At 41.2% G+C, this 21,914-nt stretch overlaps 1 protein-coding gene across 1 annotated transcript; it reads right to left on the reverse strand.

The window, feature by feature from the left end:
* Positions 1-747: 747 nt before the first annotated feature.
* Positions 748-9,922, reverse strand: LOC143272929 (cell adhesion molecule CEACAM3-like). Its single transcript, XM_076570128.1, has 5 exons — positions 9,654-9,922; positions 7,946-8,305; positions 6,564-6,923; positions 2,810-3,151; positions 748-1,793 (listed from the first exon to the last, which is right to left on the reverse strand). The coding sequence occupies exons 1-5, from the start codon at positions 9,715-9,717 to the stop codon at positions 1,510-1,512; spliced, it is 1,410 nt and encodes a 469-aa protein (XP_076426243.1). The 5' UTR covers positions 9,718-9,922; the 3' UTR covers positions 748-1,509.
* Positions 9,923-21,914: the final 11,992 nt, after the last annotated feature.

Genomic DNA, 21,914 nt, shown 5'->3' on the forward strand with positions numbered 1-21,914 from the left:
AGGTTCAGATGGATAGTGACTATGTGACATATGACATATTTAACTTGCTGAAACTGGACTGATGTACCTGGTGTGTTCAACATTTGTGCTGGTTATATTGTATTTCACAACACAAGATCTAGACAAATGGGGAACCTCAAGTAATTGCCTCCTTCAGCTTGGCCTGTTGGTATGTATGGGGACTATTTACTTGTTATAGACATGTGTGAGCACCCAGCGCACTGTGTATCTCACCATTCCTAGGCAGGTTGTCCTAGGCTATACAAGGAGAAGATACCTAGTCAAATCGTGAAAAGTTGGCAGGGAAGCATCATTTCTCCATGGTCTCTTGACTTCCTGTTAGTTTGAATAATGATACAAATAATAATACTTTACAAAATAAATGGATCAAAAGTTGGCTTTTTGAACTGATTAACAGTTTTGACAACTTTAATCTGATTTGCTTTATTTTTAAAAGATTAACATTATTAATACTAGAAGTGAAATTTGACACCTTGCATTCCATTTTCAGAATTTTAAGGATTCCATGAATACTCAATAGTTACTTGCTATTTTTTGAGTGACCTAGATGAAACAGACACATTCCAAGAATCCCAAAACCTACAGAGATAGAAGCATGAAGAAAGACAAATGACCCGTCCAGCAGGCCAGGTTATTCGAGGGTCTCGAGGAGGGACCACCTGTGAATCAATGGGGGGCGAGAGGGAAAGGAGACCAAGCGCGTGAAGAAAGACAAAGCAGTCTGAGTTGCGTCAAGGCCTCAGTTTATTGACTGGTGTTAGAGCTTATAAACAGGGCTTCAGGTAGGGAGGGGGAGCAGGAGTGAGGAGAGGACAAAGAAAATTCCTAAGGAGGGTCAGCAGGAGGTCGCTTTGGTCCCAGGCCCCTGCAGCTAGCTGATTTAAAGAGGTTTATTTAATCCTACATTCCTAGGTTAGACTAAAAGCCTCTTATTTACACGAGGCTTGATAAATCGTGGCAGGTAACACAAGGTTCAAGACACAGCTGTCCAGAGTCGGTCTCCAACAGACAAAACTGATGCCATTTGACAAACATGAGCAGTCTTTTTTGTTTGGTTTGGGTTTTCAAGACAGGATTTTTCTGTGTTACATGGAATGTATTTGGGTATAAGAGAGGATGCATTATTTCCATATAAACACTGCAGCATGTTAACAGGGGACTCAGCACATCCCGAAGTTTGTGCACTTATGAAATTAATTTCCATGGATTCTGAGAGTTGTCTATATATTTAATGCAAAACCTAAGCTCTTTTCTCCTTTGCAATTCTGTTTACTATATTGATGTCTTCTTTTTCTTTTTGGAGACCAAGTCTCTTTTTTATATCCTGGCCTGTCCTTAGACACATGTTTATGCCAGGATTAGCCATGAGCCACCAACCTGGCTGTACCTGAGTAGTAATTGACCATTTTCACCACAAGATTTTTCTTGTTACTATCCCCCATTGATAAAGAAATGCCCCTACCCTGCTATAATGTAAGAGAAGAGAGGTCACTCATTAATTACAGCAAGCCTGACTGGGAGACTGGTCATTGAGCTGACTGGGTTGGAGACCTCACACTTATACTCTCCAGCATCCTCCATCCTCACAGGATCTATGCTGAGTCGGCACTTTTTCAGTGACAAGGTCATCCTCTCTGTGAGCTGCAGACTCTGGTTATTGAAGATCCACTGTGTTGAGATTCCAGTGTCAGTTGAAATGCAGGCTAGGACCACAGAGCTCTGTACTGTAACATTGGTGCTGGTGACTAGGATAAAGGGCTGTACCACAGGCTCTGTGAGGCAAGAGAGGAGGGAGAAATGACAGTAGCCCTTCAGAGATCTCAACAAGCCCATCTGTAGTCAGTGGACACGTAATAAAGCCTCTAGGGTGGAGACATTGGGGATATGACATAGATAGTCTTCTAGTAGTTTGGATCTGCCACTCATGGGTTGGGTGACCCTGATTCAGCCTCTGGATTTCTTGAGTCTGTTTCCCTTCACTAGTGCACATTGTCTTGTCTCTATGTTAAGCTTAGTTATGACCAATGGCATGACACTGGAATGGGGAGCTGCACTGGTGAGCAGTATCTGTTACTGTTTACCTGCAGTAGAGAATTCCTTAGCCTGGACCCCTAAGGACAAAAAAATGCCTAGAGAAATATCTCCTCTGTACCTCCACTTGGGGACCCTGACCTTCCTGTGAAGTCTGTTAAGCCCATCATCAGAAGAGTTGACATGTCCTGGCATCAGTCTACTGAGTAGGAGATGACAGGTGACATACCTAACTGTAGCTTCATGGCACTGCACAGCTCATTACACACTCTATGGGTCTTAGACAGTCAGTAACACCTTGTTCCCTGTCATCTCTAAGAGGGCGTCAAACTCAAGCCCAGGAGAAGGGCTCTCCGTGGTCACCAGGTGTTGAGTCTGAAACAGAGGTCTGAAGCCAGGTCTTTCTGATGCTCACTTCACTATGATTAAACCATAGATCTCTAAGATAGGCCAGGCCTGACTCCCAAGGGGTCTCGCTCAAGGCCATGATCCTGGTGAGAGCCCTGATATTCTGAAGCTGACTGACATCCTTGGGCTCAGTTACCCAGCACACATCCTCTTAAGTAGCTGCAGTCAGGTGAGGGATTCTGGTCTACTTTACTATGTCTACCTGTTGTGTGTCTTGCACTAAGTACTCAAACCCCAATGTGGAGACACAATGTAGAGAGGAGACAGTCAGTCCAAAATGGACACTCCTGTATGTGTGTGAAGAGAAATCATACCCACCAGAACTCAGAGACCCCAAAAAATCACTTACTGTATATGTGGAGGTACACATGTGCTTCTTGAGTTTCAAACTGTGCATTTAAAGTTCGTAGGGTGTAGAATCCAGCATCTTCCTGGGCAGCATGTTGGAACAGCAGAGATCCATTGGGGTACACAGTCTCTCTTCCACTGAGTTCAGACCCCAGCATACTTTTATTACTGGTTACTACATTCTGTACAATTTTGTGACTGTTGACAATTGGTATCCCTTTGTACCAGACAAAGGATAAAAGGTCCTCTGGGATATTATGAACAATTAGGAGAGCATTTTCCCCTTCAACAACATTGTGTGGCATTGACTCAATAGTGAGCTGGATTGGAAAGGACCTGCAGGCTACAAGGGAAGATAGAAGAAAAAAGAGATAAATTCATCAATACTGTGGAGGCAAGATGACAAGGCAGAACTGAGAAATGTTACTAAGCCATGTGGCTAAACATAAATAAGAATTATGGGTTAATTTAAGTGTAAGTGCTAGTCAGTAATAAGCCTGAGCTAATGTCCAAGCACTTATAATTAATATAAGCCCCTCTATGCTTACTTGTGAGACACAATTGGGAAAGATTTGGCATGAAGTCCAAATCAGCAACTCTTTTACTATTTGACTGCAGGAGAGAATTCTAGAACTGGACCCCAGTGAACAATCACATCCAAGGAAGATTTGTGTCCTTTTTTTCTCTCTCCTTCGTGACCCTGACCTTTCTCTGAGGTCTCATGATTTCATCAGGAGAGTTAGTTAATGGTCTGGGTACCTGACCAGCTATACTCTCCATGTGTAGTCTCTGGTAAAGATAATAGAGGGGATCTAGCCTAACGATAGCTCTCATTACAGTGCACTAGTTGGTTCCACATACCAATAAAGCCCTGATCCCTGACAGCTCTAACAGGAACTTAAGACCAACAAGTGACAAAAAGCTCCCAAATGTCATCTGGAGTGTATCCAGAGACAGAAATTTGCAGCCAGGGCTTCCCAGTGCTCTCTGTGAGGATCCTATGACTTCTTCAATGAGGGCCTGCCTGACCTCACAGAATATTAGAGGAATCATGTGCATTGTGATAGCTCCAAGGGTCTGCACTGAAGGTGACAACCTGGGGCTGAGTTTACCCAGCACAGGTATTCCACTCTGCAGGTAAAAACAGGTGAGGGGTTCTGATATATTTAAGTTTTTCTATGATCCAGCATGTCCAGGGGTTTATTTATGAAGCTGTCAACTTTGTGGCCAATGGATACACCAGTTTGATTCATTTTTTTTTTACATCTATTTCAATTTCAAGTGTGTGTGCGTGTGTTTGTGTGTGTGTGAATGCATGTAGGTATGTGGTCAGGTGCATGCCACAGTACTTATATGTGGGGAAAGGGACAGCTTTGAGGAGTAAGAGGTTTCTCTACTTCCAACACATGAGGGCTGAGGATTAAACACAGTCATTGGGCCTGGTAGAATTTGTCTTCACTCATTGAAACACCTCACTGACCCACCCAGGGCAGATTCTTTTCTGTGTCACCCTGTCATAATGGGAACATCAGTCTTCAGAATAGAGCAGCCACTTGATTACCATTGAGCAGAAAACAGTCTGGCTTTCATCCCTACCCCTTTCCATTTCCTGTTCACTAAGAGCTTCCTACTGTTGAACCTCCGTCTATCTCTGTGCCATCCTCACAAAAGGAGAAAAGAAGACTCCTTGATTCTCCTTCAGACTCTTGTCCTCCTTGGAGACTCCAGCCAGGACCTGAGCTCTCTGCTGCCACACACTGTCAGGGAATTCTCTCTTTACTTATGAAACTAGCCCTTCTCCATAGTGCTCCTCGGACAAGGCAGGGATTGTGATTCCTTGGAACAGGTGTATCTCCAAGGGATCCAGCACTGCCACCACACTCCACTATCTTGGAGTCATTTCTCCTTCTCAGAGTCCACTACACTGCCCCAGAGTCAGCTCTGCTGTTTATGAGTCAAATCTGCTGTCCAGGAGTCAGCTCTGCTACCCTGAAGTCACCTCTGCTGTCCTGCCTTCCTAGACCTGAGCCTGTTACAAGGCAGAAGCCCCTCCCAGAGTCATCTGGGCTGTGGGTGGGCCCTTGTCCAAACACTGCTGTCTCCTCCCCTTGGAATTGGCTTGGTGATTCTCTTCCCCAATCTCTTTTATTATGTTTCAGGCCTCCAGACCACACAGTGAGCAACAGGTCAGTAATTATCCCTGTGCTCCAAAGTCTAATAGCTCACCCCAGGGCTGACCTCTGCTGTGTCCTGGCCTTGGATATGTAGCACCAAAGAGGGGGACTTTCTCCTCTCTATGCATTTTTGTGACACAGAAACTCCTCTGTCAACTCAGTTGTCCTCATGTCCTTAATGCTCTGGAAGGTGGAATTTGCTCTCAGCAAGAATGTGATGGATGTCTGTGAGGTCCTGAAAGGGACCAACTGAGTGATGTAAGAACACTCATTGTTTATTACTAGTATCAGCATTTGGGGTCTCATCTAAAAAGTGTTGTAATCAGGAAATCTATGTCCTGTGTGTGGAGAAGTTCACCTATGTCTTGGACAGGTGTGGACGGACTCACCCTGCTTTGGAGGGTTTCAAAAGAAAACATGAATTCCAGCCTCTATTGTTGGCTGAGGTTTAGTTCAGGTCTGCCCATGTCCACCCTGACAGTTTAGGGAAGTCTCTATTGTTTGCTTGGTATTCCATGTGTTCACCCTCTCTTTCTCTAAGGAAGATGCTAGAAGGAATGAGGCTGAACATATCCCCTAGCATAATACTGTTCTCAAACAGAGAAAGCATCATAGGTCAGAATGACATTGTGGGAGGGACCTTAGGTCTGTTCAGAAATGGAAATCATTCAAGTTTCTTTCATCTTCTCCAGGAAAGCAGCATCTTAGAGTTTGATTGTGAGCTAGTATCACCCCCTGGAGATTGATAGGATGACTGGAGCTCATGTCTGGTAGCTGGCAAGACCAGCAAAGCCTGTTATTATTTGCTAGCCTGAAGGAATTCCCTGGATTGGACCCCAGAGGACAAGCACTTGCCAGGTGGATCTGTGTCCTGTCTTCTTCACCTTGGGGACCCTGACTTTCCTGTGAAGTCTTATAAGTCCATGAGTACAGTTGACTGCTGGCCTGGGCACATTTCCAGCTCTGCTCTCCATGCTGAGTCTCAGAAGGAGGTAACCAGGTAACACCTTGAATGTGACTCTCATGCCAAAGCACTGATTGTTTTTAAATGCTATGAGATGTGCATATCCAAAAACTATTATTCCCTGTCAGCTCCATATGGAAGTAAGAGTCCAAACCTGGTACATAAGGAAGTAAGTGTCCCCAGGATCACTTGTAGTCAATCCTCAGACAGAAGCCTGGAACAAGGGCTTCCTGGTGCTCACCTCTCTGTGAGGATCTGCTTGATGCCAAGGTCTCTCTCTGAACCATGCTCATTATGAGAACCCCAAAAGATAAGACTGAGTCTAATGCTTCGTGCATGCACTTACCTTTTCCCTTCACACACACACACAGAAACACACACACACACACACACACACACACACACACACGCACACACACACACACACCTTTCTGAAGATGGAATGAGGGCAGGAATCTGATCTATGGCCATTTTTCTGTGGTATTGTGTCCTGTACTAAGTGCTAAAACACCAAAATGGGGACACAGTTTAGAGTGGAGATATGCAGAGGCCAAGCAAGAGAGTCCTGTGAGTCCACACACACAACCCAGGACTGAATGATCTTGAGAATCACTTACTGTCCAATTGGAGCTGCCCATGAGCTACTTCAGCTGCCAGATTTGTGGTCAGAGTTAATAGAGTGTAGAATCCAGCATCCTTCCAGGTGACATTGTGGAGAGCCAAGGATCCATTGCTGTACACTGTCTCTCGACCACTGTGTGCAGGACCTGGCATACTTGAATTCTTGGCTATTATGTGTCGGCTAACCTCATGGTTCTTGAACACATTAATTCCTTTATACCAGAAAAGGGTTTGAAGATTCTCCGGGAGATTGTGAACCACTAGAAGAACACTTGACCCTTCTGTTACTCTGGGTGGCACTGATTCAATAGTGGGCTGAGCAGAGGTAGGATGGCGCCCACATTTCATAAGAGAGGCTGGAAGGGAAGATTGAGATTGATCAATAGTTGGATCTTTGTATTTGGCGAATATGAGGCCCTGTGTCTTGAGCAGGTGTGTTCATAGCTTATCTTGGGTGTGTGGGTAAGTGACTTCCTGTCATTTACTGACTTCCATGTCTTGAGTATCCCTACACATATGATTTCCTCTGTATTGTGCTCTCTGCTCAGGTGTCAATATGACCCCAGATTAAAGCCTCAAACTACTGTTCACATCAGTGTATACTGGTGTGGAGATCATGACTCCCTTACCTCTTCTCTACAGACCATGACATCTGATTCTCTGACTTTCTTTTGTTTATGTTCTTTCCTTTTGGAGGTCCAGTCAACACCTGACTTCACCTTCTAGCTTTCTCTACTTCCAGTCCACTAGGACTAGGGAATAGTGAGAACCTGGATTCATCTTAAGTTTTATTTTTCTTTTTAAGAAATGGTGCCTAGAAAACCTCAGAGGGAAACAAGGGTGTATCTCTGTGGCCTGATACATCCTCATTCTGTAGCACATCTGCTCCCAAGCTCTGCTACCCTTCCTTCATGTGAACTGAGCCTTCTCCCATGATGGAGCATCTCCCAGAGTTCCATGGCCTGTGGGGTTTGCTATTCAAAACCCTACTCTATCCCCTAACTCTCAGTGCTACCCCATATCCCTCTCTACTTCTCTCTTTATGTCTCAGTCCTCCAGAACACACAGTGATCAAAAGGGCAAATGAGCATCCCTGTGCCCTGAGAGAACAGCCTTGGTCTGCCCATACCATAGAGGGAGTCTCTGCACTATATGTCCAACAGAGAAACCCAGCTGGACACTCAGTTTGCCCTGTGTGCAAGGGTTCTGATCTATTACAGTTAGTCTACACAATTTAATGTGTCTTGCATGAAATTGTCAAACCTCAACATGGAGATAGTGCAGAAAGGAGGTATGCATATGCCAGGTCTGACACTTCTGTGTGTGTCTAGTAGATTGATCCCCACCCAGAATGGAGAATTCACAAAAAACTACTTACTGTACACATGAAGGTGTATGTATGTTCTTGATACAGTTTTTACTTCTCCACTTATGGTTTGTAGTATATAGAATCCTGTGTCCTTATGGGTGACATTTTGAATCCACAGGGATCCATTTGGGTACACTGTCTCTCTACCACTGTGTGCTGTTCCAGGCAGAGCTATGTTGTATTCCAGTATATAGGTTGCAATTCTGTGGTCCATATTTGCTCCCTCTTTAAACCAGGATATGGATAAAAGATCCTCTGGCAGATTGTGGACAAGGAAAAGGTTGCTTTCTCCTTCGACCACATGGGGAGGCACTGATTCAATGGTGACTTGGGCAGTGGTGGGCTGGTACCAACAGAGTAAAAAGGAGGCTAGAAAGAAAGGGATAAAAAAAATCAGTACTCGGCAGGTGTGATCATAACTCAGTTGAGGCTCCTGGCTGTGTCCTTTACTCTTTGCAGAGTAATCTTCTAATTTCTCTGCCGAGCTACCCCCTTATTATCCCCATATTTCTCCTCTCATAAAGAGTATTTCACCGGGTGGTGGTGGCGCACGCCTTTAATCCCAGCATTTGGGAGGCAGAGGCAGGCGGATCTCTGTGAGTTCGAGGCCAGCCTGGGCTACCAAGTGAGTTCCAGGAAAAGGCACAAAGGTACATAGAGAAACCCTGTCTCAAAAAAAAGAGTATTTCATGTGAGGAAGCCACTTTGACCTCCTCCTCTAGAAGTTCCTCATGTTCTGACTTTTTTCCCCATTTTCTTTGTGTTATCAGTCAATTTCTGGTATCAGTTTCTGAATACACTGATTTCTAGTGTGATAAAACCAGTGCTGTGTAAGGACTGGCACTAGTGTCACCTTTTAGGAAGACTGAGTTCCTAAAAATGTCTCATGCAACAATGAGGAAAGAAAAAAAATGAAAGAAACTGGGAGGTAGTGATGCATGCCTTGAATCATAGCATTTTGGAGGCAAAATCAGTCAGCTCTCTGAGTATGAGGCCAACCTGGTCTACACAGTGAGTTCTATGACAGTTAGGAATATACAGAGAAACACTGTGTTGAGATTGGTGATAAAAGAAAAGAAGGAAGGAAGGAAAAGGAGGAGGAAAGAAGGAAGGATGGAGCTAAAGAAGGAAGGAAGTTAGGAAAGGTGTGTCCATGGTTTATCTACATAGTTCCCATTTGTAGCTAAGGACAATAATTATACTCAAGAGTGATTTAAATTATTTCCCATTTACTTTTATACTATAAGTGTATATTTCTGAAGGCACATGTCTCAGTGTGCATATGAGCAGTTCCATGCCACTGTACTTGTATTGAGGCCAGAGAAGAGCCTGCAGGAGTCTGTTCTCTCCATCTACCTTGTGGGAGCAGAGGACTGAATATAGGTTGTCAAGTCTCCCCATGCTGAGTCATCTCACTGGCCCACCCTTGTTGAGGTTTGGAGTCACCCTGCCGTGACTGGGGACATCAATCTTCAGAACATGGCAGCCAATGTGAGTCACTTTGAATAGGGAGTGGTTGGGGTTTTCTCTTCCTCTCATCACCTCCTGTCCACTGAGAGCTTCAGGCTGCTGAACCTCTGTCCCTCGCTGTACCTTCTGCCCCATGACTATCATCATAAACCCCAAGTCTTCTCTCAGGCTCTTGTTCTCTTTAGGAGACTCCAACTTGCCTCTGAGTTCCCATCCACCTCCACAGTCAGAGAGTGGGTACCCTCACCTGTGAACAGTAGCCCCTTCCAGGGGGTGTAGCCCTTGCAGGAAATCATGGAAGACTCTTCCATCTCTCTTCTCACTGTGCTGTCCTCCCTCTGAGGAGAAGAGATTCAGCTAATACATGAGCCCCAGGCTCTGCTGTCCTTCCTCCTCCTGAGATGTGCACTCTTCCAGACTGGAGCACTTCCCAGATTCCAATGGGCTTTCGATTGCTGGGTCTGTGTCCAAGACACTGCTCTGTCCCTTCCACTCCCAGTGCTGTCCTACATTCATCTCAACTTTTCTCACTTTATGTTTCACTTCGAGGCAACATATTGAGCAACAAGGCTGATAAGCATCCCCATGCCCTCAGAGAACAATCACTTGTTTCATGCCTGACATCTGTTCTGTCCTGGCCTTGGGTCTGTCAGCACCCAAGAAGGAGCCTCCATCCTGTCTATGTGTCTTTGTGACACAGAGTCCCAGCTGAGTCCTCATTGCTCAGGGAAGGTAGGATTTACTTTCTGAAGGAAGGGGACAGTCTCTGAGGACTACAAAGGGACCAGCTGAGTGATAACTAGGGTTGAAGAGCAATCCTTTATCACTAATGTCACCAGTGAAATTCCTGACAGAGGAGAGTGGCCCAAGAGCCATTGTGTAAGGAGTTTCATGTCCTCAGTGTTGGGGTAGAGGTGACCTGTGTGTTCTTGAAAAAACTGTTTACAGCCCAACCTCATAAAGACAGTTATTCTGCTGAGACTCTTTTACCAATCCAGGTGACTGGACTGTGTCAAGGTGTCAGTGTTAACCAGGACAATATTTCAAACTTCCAATTCTTCCTCTTCCACAGGGATATTTCACAGGAAGTTTCCCGTTATCTAAGGGAGTATCCATCTTTGTTTGCTGTGGTCATCATATGTGCTGATATCCACTGGCCTGGCCCTCACATCCAGACCCTCAAAGCCAGGACACAGCTCAAGGACATCTGAACTGGATTTTGCTTTTCCCACTTCCCAGATCCTGAGCCCAGGGACACTGTGATGTCCACCACAGACATTGTGAATAGTAAGTGAAACAACATCATAAAAACATTAGATTCATCCCTAATCAAGTCTTGCCTCCCACACATATTCATCACCTGCCTCTTCTAACTCCATTGAAATCAGAGTAGAAACCAATCACCAGCTGAGAACAGACAAGATTTATCACCATATGGCACAAAGAAACATGAGCATGGTTCAAACTCTGGGTGTTCCTTCTGGGTCATGGAGAACATGAAAGCAAATGATAGGGACAGGAAGGCATGGATTCGTGTTCTAAATATATTTGATGTAAAGTACAGTTATCTCCCTGGGTCTTAGACCTAAGATTCTCCTTTTATTATTATTATTATTATTATTATTATTATTATTATTATTATTATTATTATTATTTCTAGGTTTGGCCTTTTCATAGTGTCCTAGGTTTCCTGAATGACTTGTGATACATTTTTAGATTTAACATTTTCTTTGACTGATGAGTTTGTTTCTTCTATCATATCTTCAATTCCTGAAATTCTCTTGTATTCTGTTGGTCATGCTTACATCTGAAGTTCCTGTTCACTTACCCAGATTTTCTATTTCCAGAGTTTCCTCAGGTTTTGTTCCCCTTATTGTTCCCCTTATTCTATTTCAATTTTCAGGTCTTGAATAATATTATTCAACTGGTTGTTTGTTTCTTGGCTTTCTTGGCATTCATCAAGAAATTTATATATTTTCTACAATTATGTTTAACTTTTCCTTGAATTATTTAAGGATATTTTTCTTTTCCTTTTTAAGGACCTCTATCATCTTCTTAAATTTGTATTTAAGGTCATTTTCTTATGATTTGACAGAATTGCAATTTTCAGTTCTTGCTATTATAGAATAGCTGTTCTCTGGTGGTGTCATGTTGCCATGAATGTTGTTAATTGGATCCTTACACTGATGGTCAGGCATCAAGGTTTAGAATGATTAGGTCTAGGACTTTATTTTTGAGTTTGACTTTGTCGGATTGGTAGTTTGTTCCTTAGTTTATGTCTTCTCCTTTGTCTTTTTGTCTTTGTGGCCTGGATTCCTGGTAGCCAGAATGACTTCTGATCTTGCATGGAGCTTCTGTCTGAGTCAGGAGATAGGTGATTATCTTATTGTTTGGTATAGCAGCGATATCTAGGCTCCTCTGACTGATGTGGTCTGTATCAGTTATTTGGACTGGTGTATACTATGCATGAATATCAGAATTCAGTTAGGAATGTGAACATGACCAGACAGCAGGGTGGGTAATGAGCTGGGAAAGACTCGGCTATGGGATAGGACTTTGAGAACAAAATCTACGGAGTAGGGTAGTTCATCAGGCAGGTGGGTCACTCATTTATTAGTCTGACTGGTGTGGCCTGAGCTTCAAGACTCTAATCTTCCAACCAGGTGACTTTGGGATGAGTCAAGCTGACAGCTAATGCTAACTAGGACACATTTTATATCTGTTATATCTTCATCCTCTACAGGGAGAATCCATAGGAAGTTTATCAGACTCCAAGTGAGCTTCTGTCTCTGTGTGTTGTGGTCATCACAAGTGCTGCTGTCCACTTAGGGAACAGATCAAGAACATCTTCCCCGAGTGTCACTTTTTCCACTACCCTGGTACTGAGCCCAGGAACACTGTGATGCCCACCACAGTCATTGTCAAGAGTTAACAAAACAGCATCATAAAAACATAGGATTCATCCTGATTCATTACAGGCCTCTCAAGAATGGCCATCACATGTTACTTTTGCTTTCATTGGAATCAGACCAGCCCATTAATGGCTAGACAAGACAGGAGCTGGGAGCATTTGGAGTAAAGAAACATGAACATGTTTCAAAGCTTTGGTAATTCTTCTGGGTCATGGCAATCATGAAAGCAAATGGAGGGGACAGGAAGATTTGAGTGACTATTGGAAAATCTACTTGACTAAGATCAATCTAAAATCTCCTTGAAAAGATCAAGCATGCTAAAGAGATGAATGTTACCCTGCCTGTGAAGTTCCTCTGTCCTGGGGGAAAACCCCACTTCACATTCCAATACCAGTCTAAGGTGAGAAAAGAGAAACTAGAGATGAAAGGAGAGGAGAAAGATTCTTAACTGGAATCTCATAAGAGGATTGGGATATGTTCATGTCCATGACACATGCTGGGAATTAATTTCTGTATCTATCAATAAAAACAAGGTTTACCCCAAAGCTCAATGCTGTCATTGTAGGTATTCATTTCTCAAGACTTGTAATTTTTTTCACTTTGACCCTATGGACACCAGTGCAAAGTTCTGGATAAGAGAACATAGGCCCAGTAATATAGTGCAAGTGAGTGAGAAGCAACATTGCAGGGATGTTGTGGATTGCCTCTGGATGCAAATGAGTATCTGAGAGGGATATGATCAGGTCATCTGATCTGGAACAAGCAGAATAAAGCCACATGTGAAGTCAGCAGATAGAAAGGGAAATTTTCCTCTGCAGAAGGCTATAATATCTGTGCAATAACGTTAGTTGAAGGGGATCCAACCAGAACTATGGTGCAGATTAGTAAATAAGTATTTATATAGCAAGCACAAGCCCTAATATATCTCTACCACAACACAAAAACAGTTCTGGTATATTCTCATGTGTGCACTGAGCCTGAGTCTGAGATGTTTCTGGTTTCCATCACTCTGAGCCTCTCTAGGCTCAGGATAAGTGTCGCTAGGCCCTGGCCAGCTTACGTGTCTTTGTGGTGGGTTCTTGTCATGAATTCAAGAGAGACCAAGTGTACTGTCTCAGGAAATGTGCATTTAGGCAGTTGTAACCATGGTGAGACAAATTACTCACAGGTAATGTTCAGGTTGAATGGGTCCCTTTGGCACTCACTAAGTTGCATGTTACACATGTAGAGAATCCTGCATTAGTCATGACATTCAGTAAAGTGAGAGTCCAATTACCCTCTGACATCATATTCTGAGAGTCTTTGACCATTTTCCCTCAACAAGTAGATTGTATTCTGACTCTCATGTTCATGTTTTAATACTACCATCCTCACTCTCCATGAAGTTAGAATTGTTTCTTGTGATGGTGAACTTTGGTAGCAATACTGCACAAAAACAGAGAAGATTGATTGAACTCTGTAGGACCTCTGATCCTACCAAAGGCCTCTTTCACCCAGTGTTGGTCATTTTAAACTCAAGTCCCTATCCATGTCTTTGGGAACCAGGCAGAAGATGACTCTCAGTCAGATGCTGAAGAAAATGACTACTCAGAGGAAGTGGGTCTCCTGTGCTGTGTGAGAGAAACAGTCTTTTCCAAATGTGAGCTGAGCAGAAGAGCTTGGTGATACAGGCCTAGGATCTAGACTTAGATGCCCATTGTCTCTCCTGGTTCTCACTGACCTACTCCTGTCTGACACCTGAGAGTGCTCTGTCCCTCCTGCTTTACTGATATTCACTGCAGAGCCTGAAGCAGTACCCTCTGATGCACTGATGTTCAAGAAGTTCTACAGATTTCACATAATAAGACTTCTCACTGAGCTTTCCTGAGAATCACTCACAGGCAGACTTCAGTAGTTAATGTGTGCAAAGACATGTCACACATGAGACCAGGAGTGGGCCTGTCATTGATATAACTACCCAGGATGGACCATAGCATGGGCCAGTCTTCCCAGGTGTTTGATGATGACTGAAATGAGACACAAGTCCCTAAAAGGCAAATGATGAGTCTCAGAACAATCCAGGATAAGCAAGAATGTGGGGTGTAGGTCTTTGTGAAACAGTACTATGTTCTTGTCCTGTAAATCCCTCCCTTGAACACTTAAGGACCAGAGAGAGAGAGAGAGAGAGATTTCTTGAAATTCAGGTGGCTGTGAAGAACAGGCCACTTCACCAGTATCCCCATTATCTTCAGGCCCCAGAGGCACAGCCCTACCTGCACCTTTTGGAGGAAGAGCCTCATCAGATGGTCAGCAAGCAAGACTCTTGTGGTCAGGCTGCTCCACCACCAGTCGCAGAAGCATCAGATGTCCCTCAGAGGTACAGTTTTAACTGGTGCTAACTGGAGGAAGAATAGCTCCAGTGACACAGGTGCCACCTACACCAAGTGGAGGATAAATCAACACCTGTACCTCTAATTACCCAAAACCCAGGTGGATACACAGCAGTGTAAGAATACACTCAACAACTTAAAGAATAATATGACACCTCCAGAACCTAGTGGTTCTGCAACAGCAAGACCTGAACACTCCAACACAGATGAGGCAGAAGAAAATGACCTTAAAAATAACTTCATAAAGATAAAGGACCTTAAAGAGGAAATGAAAAATTTTCTTTAAGAAATGGAGGAAAAGTCAAAGACAAAATTGGAAGAAATCAATAAATCCATCAAAGAAAACCAAGAAAAAAAAAACAAACAGGTTCACGAAAAAGTTCAAGCCTTGAAAATAGAGATAGAGGCAATAAAGAAAACACAAACTGAGGGAACTCTGAAAATGGAAATCTGGGTAAACAATCAGAGAACTACAAATGCAAACATATCCAACAGAATGCAAGAGATGGAAGGCAGAATCTCAGGCATGGAAGTTACAATAGAGGAAATAGATTCATCAGTCAAAGAAAATGTTAAATACAACAAATTCTTGACATCAAACTCCAGGGGAATTTAAGACACCATGAAAAGACCAAACCTAAGAATAATAAGGATAGAAGAAGGAGAAGAACCCCAGCTCAATTTTTGACACTTAAGTGTAGTGGGTAGCCATTCCAGCTTTGATCTGGATGTTCCAACCCCCATTGAGGCTTCAGCAACTGTCATGCCTACAAGGCATGGCCAAGGGAGGACCCTGGAGACATGAGATTGTGATGGGCCAGTGCTCTCTCTCTGTTCCAGGATCCTGGAAGGTGGAGGTTGACTGAGCAGAGCTCCAGAGAACACCGCTGGACTGTGATATATCTTACCCAGACCCCGCAACCTACCTATTCCTTAATTTGTACGTTATCCACTAAATAAATCTTCCTCTTAACTATGTGGAGTGGCCTTAATAATTTCACCAATACTTAAGGGATTTTACCAAGAAAATACATTATAAATCTTCCTACTTTGTATGATGTGTAGTAAGTCAATATTGACAGGTATGTTATATTTTGTATTTGATAACTAAAATTTTATTTGTGTGTTTATGGATTGGTATATATCATTGTGCAGAAGTGTATTGTCAATTGCCTTTGACCATTTTATTAATATGTCAATATATCTTAGTGAGTCTCAACAATCCATTATTATAAAAAAATAAGAACCCCAGCTCAAAGGCACAGAAAATATATTCAACAAAATCATAGAAGAAAACTTTCCCCACTTAAAAAGGACATGCCTATGAAGGTACAAGAAGCATACAAAACACCAAATAGACTGGACCATAAAAAAATCCCACAACCACATAATAATAAAACTACTAAATATTCAGAATAAAGAAAGAATATTAAGAGCTGCAAAGGAAAAAGACCAAGTAACATATAAAGACAGACATATCATAAATACAACTGAATTCTCAATGGAGACTATGAAAGCCAGAAGGTCCTGGACAGATGTTTTACAGACACTAAGAGACCATGGATGCATACCCAGACTACCAAACCCAAAAATACTTTATATCAACATCAGACAGAGAAAACAAGATATTCCACAGCAAAATCAAATTTAAACAGTACCTATTCACAAATCCAGTTCTACAGAAAGTACTAGAAGGAAAATTTGAACCCAAGGAAGATAGCTACACCTAGGAAAACTCAGACAATAAATAAATCCCACACCAGAAAATCCCAAAGAAAGAAACACATGCACACACACTATCAACAAGAACATCATCAACAACATCCACAACAAAAATAACAGGAATTAATAAATACTGATCATTAATATCTCTTAATATCAATGGACTAAGTTTATGTATAAAAATACACAGGTTAACAGAATTGGTAAAAAAAAAATAGAATCCATCCTGCTGTATATAAGAAACAAACCTCAACTTCAAAGAAAGACATTACGTCAAAATAAAGGGGTTGATAAGAAAGCAATCAAAATGACTTAAGAAAAAAGCATGTGTAGCTATCATAACATCTAAGCAAATAGAATTCAAGCTAAAATTAATCAAAAGTGATGGAGAAAGACATTTCCTATTTATCACAGGAAAAATCCATCAAGATGAAGCATCAATGATGAACAAATAGAGGGTACATGATTTTGTAAAAAAAAATTACTAAAGCTTAAATAACATACCAAACCCCACACACTAATAGTGGAAGACCCCAATATTCCACTCTTACCAATGGACAAGTCAGCAAGACAGAAGCTTAACAGTGAAGTAAAAGAACTAACCAATGTTGTAACTCCAAGGAACTTAACAGATATCTATAGAACATTTCACCCAAACACAAAAGCATATATCTTTGTCTCAGTACCTCATGGAACCCTCTCTAAAATTGACCAAATACTTGGTCACAAATCAAATCTCAAACAGATTAAAAAATTGGAATAAACCCTTGTATCTCATCAGATCACTATGGCTTAAAGTTAGAATACAGTAACACAAATTACAGAATGCTTACAATATCATAGATGTTGAACAATGCTCAACAGAACCACCAATGAATCAAGAAAGTAATAAAAAATAAATTAAAGAGTTTCTTGAATTCAAGAAATTGAAGGCACAACATAATCAAACTTGTAGGACACTATGAAAACAGAGCTAAGAGGAAAGTTTATAGCATCAAGTGCTTACATAAAGAATTTGGAGAAATCTCACACTAGGGAGTTAACAGCACACCTGAAAGCTCTAGAACCAAAAGAAGGAAACTCAGCCAGGAAAAGTAGCTGACAGGAAATAATCAAACTGAGCATTGATTCAATAAAATAGAAACAAAAGAACAATACAAAGAATCAATGAAATAAAAGTTGGTTCTTTGAGAAAATTAACAAGATAGACAAGCCCTTATCCAAACTCACCATAAAACAGAGAAAGAATATCTAAATTGACAAAATCAAAAATGAAAAGCGGGACATAACAACAGACATTGAGGAACTCCAGGGAACCATTAGATCATACTTTAAAAACCTGTACTCCACAAAATTGGAAAATCTAAAAAAAATGGACAGTTTTCTTGATGGGTACCACTTACGAAAATAAAATCAAGACCAAATAAACTGCTTAAATAATCCTAAAATCACTGAGGAAATGGAAGCAGTCATAAATATCCTCCCAACCAAAAAATGCCCAGGGCCAGATCATTTTAGGACAGAATTCTATCAGAATTTCAAAGAAGAGCTAATATCAATACACGTCAAATGGTTCTACATAATATTAAACAGAAGGAACATTTTCAAGCTTTTTATGAGGCCATCGTTACCTTGATAGCCAGCCATAAAAAAGATGCAACAAAGAAAGATAATTATAGACCAATCTCCCTCATTAACAATGATGAAAAAATACTCCACAAAATACTGGCAAACCAACTCCAAGAACACATCAAAAATAGATCATCCACCATGATCAACTAGGCTTCATTCCAGAGATACAGCTATAGTTCAACATACAAAACTCTATCAATGTAATCTACCATATAAAAAACTGAAAGAAAAACTCCACAAAAGTGTGTCATTAAATGTCTTTGACAAGATCCAATGCCCCTTCATGATAAAGGTATTGTAGAGAGCAGTAACTGTAGCTAGAGTTTTCCTGCCTTGCCCACAGTCAGGACAAATCTTTGTCACCTGCCAGTCCCACAGCTGCTCAGACCCAACCAAGTAAACACAGCGACTTATATTGCTTACAAACTGTATGGCCATGGCAGGCCTCTTGCTAACTGTTCTTCTAGCTTAAATTAACCCAATTCCACAAACCTATACCCTGCCCCACAGCTCGTGGCTTACCTGCATCTTCACATGCGGCTTGTCCTGGAGGCGGCTGGCAGTGACTCCTTCTGCCTTCCTGTTCTTTCTTTTCTCCTCTCTGTTAGTCCTGCCTATACTTCCTGCCTAGCCAATGGCCAATCAGTGTTTTATTTATTGACCAATCAGAGCAACACATTTGCCATACAGAACATCCCACAGCAAGGAACACAATGAACATACCTAAACATAATAAAGACAATTTATAGCAAGCCAACAGTCAACATCAAATTAAATGAAGAGCAACTCAAAGCAATTCCACCAAAATCAGGAACAAGACAAGGCTGTCCACTCTCTCCATATCTATTCAATATAGTACTTGAAGTTCTACCTGGAACAATAAGACAACAAAAAGAGATCAAGGGGATATAATTTGGAAAGAAAGAAGTTAATTTTTTTTGCTATTTGCAGATGATATGATAATATATATAAGTGACCCCAAAAATTCCACCAGGAAACTCTGACAGCTGATAAACACCTTCAGTAATGTGGCAGGAAAGAAGATCAACTGAACAAAATCAGTAGCCCTCTTTTATACAAATGATAACTAAGATGAGAAAGAAATCAGAGAAATATCACCATTCACAAAATAACATAAAATATCTTGGGGTAACTCTAACCAGACAAGTGAAAGAACTATATGGCAAGAACTTTAAGTCTTTGTAGAAAGAAACTGAAGAAGATATGAGAAAATGGAAAGATCTCATATAATCTTGGATAGATATGATCATCACAGTAATAATGGCAATGGCAATGTTACCATAAGCAATCTACTGATTCAATGCAACCTTCACCAAAATCCTAACACAATTCTTCACAAACCTAAAAAAAAATACTGAGCTTTATATGGAAAAACAAACAAACAAAAAAAAAACAGGACAGTCAAAACAATCCTGTATAATAAAGCAACATCCATAGGCATCACCACCCCAGACCTCAAACTCTACTATAGAGCTACTGCAATAAAAACAACTTGGTATTGACATAAGAACAGACACATAAATCATTGGAATTGAGTCGAAAAACCTGACATTAATCCATACACTTACAAACACCTGATTTTTGACAAAGAAGCCAAAATTGTACAATGGAAAAAAGAACATATTCAACAAATGATGCTGGCATAACTGGATGTCAACATACAGAAAAGTGCAAATATATCCATATCTATTGCCTCAACATAAATCCAGTTACACTGAAGCTGATAGAAGAGAAAGTGGGAAGTAACCTAGAATGCATTGGCTCAGTAGACCACTTCCTAAATATAACACCAATACCATAGATACTGAGAGCAATGATTAATAAATGGGACCTCCTGAACCTGAAAATGAGACAAAATGGCAGACTTGAAAATGGGAAAAGATCTTAACAAACCCCACATCTGACACAGGACTGATCTCCAAAATATACAAAGAACTCATGAAACTAGACATCAAAATAACAAATAATACAATAAAAATGCATCCAGATCTAAACAGAGAATTCTCAACAGAAGAATCTCAAATGGTTGAAAGACATTCATAGAATTTCTCAACATCCTTAGCCATCTGGGAACTGGGAATCAAAATTACTCTCAGATACCATCTTACAACTGTCAGAATGGGTAAGACAAAAAACACTGATGACAGCTTATGTTGGGGAGGACGTGCAGAAAGGTGAAAACTCCTCCACTGATGGTGAAAGTGCAAAGGTATACAGCTACCTCGGAAATGAGTATGTTGGTTTTTCAGAAAATTGGGAATCAATCTACCTCAAGACACAGCAACACCACTCTTGGGCATATATCCAAAGGATGCTCAATCATACCACAAGCATACTTGTTCAACTATGTTCATAGCAGCATTATTCACAATAACCAGTACCTGGAAACAACCTAGATGCTCCTCTGTGTGGGGGCTATTCCTCACCCCCCACATTTTCCCATAGTATTCTTGAGTAGGAACAGCAGAAAATATTAGTTAGAAGAATTGAGGGGAGAGAAACAAATAGAAAATATAGGATAACCTCCAGAGGACCTGTACCCTAAATTATCAAGCTTCAACTGTCTGCCCTAGGGTATTTAGAGAAATGCCAAGGGGTGGAGCAAAAGACCTCTCCCCAGCATAGCGAAGTGCAGACCATCTTAGACACCTATACTCAGGCCCATGGTCCATTCATCCTCTTTATTCAAACCTGCTTGATAAAGCCTAAATAGGCTTCAACGGGTCCCCCCTTCTTATATACAAAAATGACTCCCTATTAAGAGCTCACAGCAATCTCTGTGGTTTTCAAACCTCCCAGTATAGGAGTAGAGGATGATAAAGATTGCATTTCTCTTTTGTAATGTGTCTAAGCTTTTGTAATGTGTCTGAGTCTTAGCTGTATCAAGCCCTCTCTAAATAAAAAAGCTCTCGATGCAACTTAAAAACTTCCTTAGCTTCATCATTAACAGGTTAACACAATTTTAACATAAATATTGCTATATATAGTTTACAATTCTCTTAATCTTGCATAAAACAAACTCTTAATAGAACCATTTGAATTTCTTGCTAACAAAACATAGGATAAATTTCTGATGTACTCACATCAAACTTAAATACTTCCTTAACTTCAACAAACCATGAATATCAATAGGTTATCATAATAATTCTAACATGAGCTTTAATACACACCATTATAATTCCTACAAACATACATTCAAGGGCATTCGTCTCAGTATGACCATTAATACTTTCATACAAAAACCATTTCTTAGTAAAACTATATAAAACATAACACTAATTCATCCAAGTAACACTAAAATATGTTTTAATTTAAATAGACTGATGAATATTAACACTCCCCCTTTTCTTTTTTTCTTTTTTTTTTGATCTGAACACCTTTTTTTTATTACAAAGTTCATGAATTAAATGGAGACTTTTTGACTAATTGACACACACAGCACATAAGTAATGAAGGATTGGGCTGAAATTTTGAAGCTATTAAAAACATAGGTGCTTCTTAAGTGTGTTTTAGAAGAAAAGAAGCAGGTGTGGACACCTGTTGAGTTAAGTGGTATTTTGGAAGGTGACATTGTAAGGTTTTGCTTTTTATCTTTATTTTGTTTTTTTTTTAATTAAAATTTTTTCTATTCACTTTACATACCAACTACAGATCCCCCATCTTCTCTCTTCTCTTCCCCAGCCTTCCCCTTCAACCCACCCTCATCCCCACATTTCCCAATTCAAGGTCTCCCATGGGGAGTCAGCAGAGCCTGGAACACTCAGCTGAAGCAGGTCCTATCTCCCCCTCTGCACCAAGGCTGTGCCAGGTGTCACACCCTAGGAACTGTGCTCCAAAAAGACCAACCATGCA

This window comes from Peromyscus maniculatus, chromosome 1 (assembly GCF_049852395.1).
Source record: "Peromyscus maniculatus bairdii isolate BWxNUB_F1_BW_parent chromosome 1, HU_Pman_BW_mat_3.1, whole genome shotgun sequence".
NCBI classification, from domain to species: domain Eukaryota; kingdom Metazoa; phylum Chordata; class Mammalia; order Rodentia; family Cricetidae; genus Peromyscus; species Peromyscus maniculatus.

What these genes read in the sequence shown, in the direction of transcription:
- LOC143272929 (XM_076570128.1), bottom strand. Translation starts at nt 9,717, where the DNA reads ATGGAAGAGTCTTCCATGATTTCCTGCAAGGGCTACACCCCCTGGAAG. An exon ending in CATACACCTTCATGTGTACA is followed by an intron (nt 6,924 to 7,945) that starts GTAAGTAGTTTT and finishes CTTCCCTTCCAG; the next exon opens with CCTCTCTTATGAAATGTGGG. An exon ending in TGTGTACCTCCACATATACA is followed by an intron (nt 1,794 to 2,809) that starts GTAAGTGATTTT and finishes CTTGCCTCACAG; the next exon opens with AGCCTGTGGTACAGCCCTTT.